General features: G+C 39.7%; 1 protein-coding gene across 1 annotated transcript; it reads left to right on the plus strand.

The window, feature by feature from the left end:
• The first annotated feature begins 832 nt into the window (after positions 1-832).
• On the plus strand, positions 833-3863 carry LOC102205765 (carbonic anhydrase 4-like). Its single transcript, XM_005748519.2, has 9 exons — positions 833-855; positions 1167-1239; positions 1323-1349; positions 1438-1608; positions 1833-1978; positions 2119-2214; positions 2414-2492; positions 2625-2788; positions 2902-3863. The coding sequence occupies exons 2-9, from the start codon at positions 1167-1169 to the stop codon at positions 3085-3087; spliced, it is 942 nt and encodes a 313-aa protein (XP_005748576.1). The 5' UTR covers positions 833-855; the 3' UTR covers positions 3088-3863.
• The last annotated feature ends 223 nt before the right edge of the window (positions 3864-4086 follow it).

Raw genomic sequence — 4086 nt, forward strand, 5'->3', positions numbered from 1 at the left:
TATTCAGCAAGTGAAAATAAAATAAACAATAAAAGGTGAATCAAATGGACCATTACGGCAAGGCTGGGATGGTCAATTTGGTAAAGTAAATCCGTTGGACATCTTTCTTTGCCTTTAGACAATAATTCTGATGGCAAAAGAGCCAAACGGGACAGGCAAAAACAAAACAAACAAAACAAACAAAACAGTTCCTGCTTGTGTAAAACAATAAATGAAAAAAGTGAGATCATTAATCATCACGACGCAGTATTAAGGCCACATTAAGAAAAACTATCATTTTGATCATTTTGAGATTGAAGTCGAAACTATTTTGAAGAAAAAGTTTGCTGTACCCTTTACAAAATGCCTTGTTTGGATTAAATTTATCAGCCGTCTTGTTATAAAACATGCATCATATTTATTGCACGAGGCTGTAATAACCTTTACGTAACCTTTCTGTCCAAAGTTGTGTGTTTTTTCCGTCTGCCCAAGGTGCAGTTTTCTTCATATTTTCACCTTTTTATAATGACACCTACACTTTGTCAATGTGCCAAAAGAAAAAGTATTTCTTTTCTTGTTACGCAAACCGATTCTGAAGTGCGATTCCGCTTTGTCCTGAAATAACGAGTGTAATCTAGAATTACGACTTTAAACTCGAAATTTCGACTTTATTCTCAAAATGATCGATAATGTATTTTTTTTCTTAATGTCGCATTAATACTCCGCGAAATTATTACGGAGAGATAAAGACCAACTCACATGTCACATGGAGGCGGTGTCCAGCCAGCTGCAGGATGCACTGAGGGAATAAAAAGAGGGAGGGTGAGGTGAGCTGCATCTGAAAACAGGCTGAACGGAGGCACAGGTGCATCAAAGGTAAGACACTGTGCTGCTCAGGTGAAGTGGACAGAAGCAAGAATTAGGCTACAGTTAGAAACCTGCATTTGTTGCATTCTTTTCTCTATTAACTGCAGCATTTGAAATTTTAGCATTAGTTAATTTTTAGAATTGAATGGTGAAAGTTTTTATATAGGTAAATTTGTCATTCCATACAGCAACATGTTAATTCATAAATTCATTCATTTATTTCTGTGTTTTACATTTTTTCAAAGTATTTTAATTTAATTTAATGTATTTTTTTTTAAATATGTGCGATTCTAAACAATGTGGCTTTTTGCTCTTTTCAGATGGAGTGGTTTAAAGTTGTTGCGTTTGTTGTGTGCGTCCTACCCACCGCTCACTGCGCATCGGACTCTATAGGTGTGTATTCACTTAAGAGCTTTTTGTCTACATAAGGGAATCTGAATGTCCTGTTTTAACCCCATTTTTTTTTTTTCATCCAGCCTGGTGTTATCACCTCCCATCCTGCAGTAAGTACCCAATATCTCCATTATCTATTCCATGTTGCCCACTGGGTGACCGCTCTCCGGTGACTTTATGTGCCCTTTCTGCTTATAGATGACACAACCTGGCCAAGCATTCCCCCCCACTATTGCAGCGGCAGCCGACAGTCACCCATTGACATCGTCTCAGCATCAGCCACACCGAACGACAAACTGACTGAATTCACTTTTTTCAAGTATGACAACACCTCCGCAATGACATCCATAGAAAATACTGGCGACACAGGTAAACACCGGGTGTAAGGCCACAAAAGTGTCATCTCGTGTTTTTTTAGATAATAATAATAGTAATAATAATTTGAAAAAGAAAAAAAAGACAACATGTCTTACTTGGATTTCAGCGCCCCCCTCTTCTCTACAATTAAACTGCCTTGGACCTGTACATTTCCTCTTACTTCTTTCAGGTTAGGTGTAACTTCACCATGTTTTTGTTTTTCCTCCTTCTTCCAGTCAAAGTGACCCTTAGCGGAGTTAAGATTTCAGGAGGGGACCTGTCCGAGCAATACGACAGCCTGCAGTTTCACTTGCACTGGGGTAATGGCTCCTCTGTGCCCGGCTCAGAGCATACAGTAGATGGAAAGCGCTATCCTATGGAGGTACAGATTTTTTTAACACTTATTTTGTACTTTTATCTTGTACATGTTAAATTGTAAAAATAAATAAATAAATAAATAAATAAAATAAAATAAACAAACAAACATCTGTATGATCTTTATGAATTTATGAATTTTCCCAGCTGCATATTGTGAACAGCAAGTCATCCTACAATGGGAATACAAGTCTAGCCGTCAAAGACTCCACCGGACTCGCAGCTCTTGGTTTCTTCATTGAGGTGAGAGAAGCAGCGCACGAGATGATGCAATGCCTGCTGTGTTATTCTGTTTTGGAATCACTGCATTGTCATTGTTGTGTGTGCCTGTGTGTGTGTGTGTGTGTGTGTGTGTGTGTTTGGGGTGGTGGTGGGGGGTTGTTGGTATTCTGTTTACACATCTTAGATGGGTATGACAATTTAAAATAAACTTTTTTTGCAGGTAATGCCAGGTAACTCAACTGGTCAGCCACAAAGCTGGCGCAATTTGACCTCTTACTTGGCCAACGTCACACAAAAAGGTAACATTCTTGGTACCCCCCCCCCCCCCCCCACACACACACACACACCAAAAAAACCCCAACAACCTCCTCTCCTGTTTCTGCCTCTAAATTCTGTAATTTATAGTTCCTTCATGTTGTTTCTGTCCTCAGGCCAGAAAGTTTCCATTGCAGCCGGGTTTTCCTTGGACGACCTGCTCGTTGGTGTGGATCGCACTAAGTATTACCGCTACCTCGGATCCTTGACAACCCCAGCTTGTAATGAGGCGGTGGTCTGGACCGTTTTTAAGGAACCGATTAAAGTCAGTAAAGATCTGGTAGGTGTTATTTCATTTCTTCCTTGTGTCTCCTAATTGTCATTGTTGCAAGCACCAATGCCCTGATAGTGGTTCATGGAGTTAACTGGAAACAAAAAATGTCTCATGACCAGATTGACCTCTTCAGCACCACACTGCACTTCAACGACAGCATGTCACCACTCATGACAAACGTCTACAGAAGCCTGCAGCCTGCACAGAAAGTCTGGACTCAGAGCATCAAGGCCTCTGCCTCCACAACCTGCTTCTCCCTGGGCCTGCTGCTTCTCAGTCTTACATTGGGCTGGAGTTGGAGCTAAAATAGAAAGAGGACATTGTCAACAAACGTGCCTCCCTTCAGCACATGCGTTCTTTCCCTATTTAATTAAAACAGACTTTTGCTGATTTCTAATGTAGCTCTTTATGTTTCACATAATCACGAAAAGTGCAAACAATAATTTATTAAGGTGAGGGCTACTTATCTCTGCTATTCTTGATTATGGCTACCTGCTACAAAGCTTTAACCTGTTTAAAGATTTGCATCTGTATGTCTGCACCTCATGCTTGCACCTCAAGTTTACTTTAAGCAATGACATGCACAAGTTTTCATTTTGCGAGGCCAACACGGTCTGAACAATTGAGGCATGTTCCACGTCTGCGTTGAGCTGCCAGAGCTACACTTGACAAAGAGATGCACCTGCAGTGTAGTTCTGGTAGTTATGAAATCCAGCATTATAAGAATGTGACACGTGAAGATATGCCTTGATGTTGGCACGTGCACATAGTTTAGTTTACCAAACGGTGATTGAAGGATCAGGGGACTGTCTTGTCCTTGTTATTTTTTGTATTTATTTTAAACTATTGTAAACTTTATTTTGGCTCCATCGGTACAGCCACTATTGCAGTTGAAGTGGAAAATGGAAAAAGAAAACATGCTGATTCTTTTATGAAGGCTTTGTGTGTAACTTTCCCAGAGAATAACTTATCAGTGATGCACATTGTTTGTCTTTAGTACTGAACTGTATTGCTTGAACATGAAGAAAACTGTCACTTTCCTGGTCTTATTAAATGACAATTAAAATTATTCATGACTGTTTTGCAGTTTTACTGTCTTTTTTAATTCTTGGAAATTTCTAGAACTTTTGAAATGATACATAGCTGGGTGGAGTCCTCATCTGCATTTGCTACACTTAACTAGGGCGAGTTGTCTGAGCTTTTGAGAGCTTTCTAGTTCACAAAAAGTGCCTAAACAATGTACTTTAACACAAAAGTCAACAGTTTTATTCTCTGGTGGTTTAAAACCTGTGAAGCTGCCAATG

Source organism: Pundamilia nyererei, unplaced genomic scaffold, assembly GCF_000239375.1.
Source record: "Pundamilia nyererei isolate P.nyererei 1_Seehausen unplaced genomic scaffold, PunNye1.0 scaffold00223, whole genome shotgun sequence".
Lineage (NCBI taxonomy): Eukaryota > Metazoa > Chordata > Actinopteri > Cichliformes > Cichlidae > Pundamilia > Pundamilia nyererei.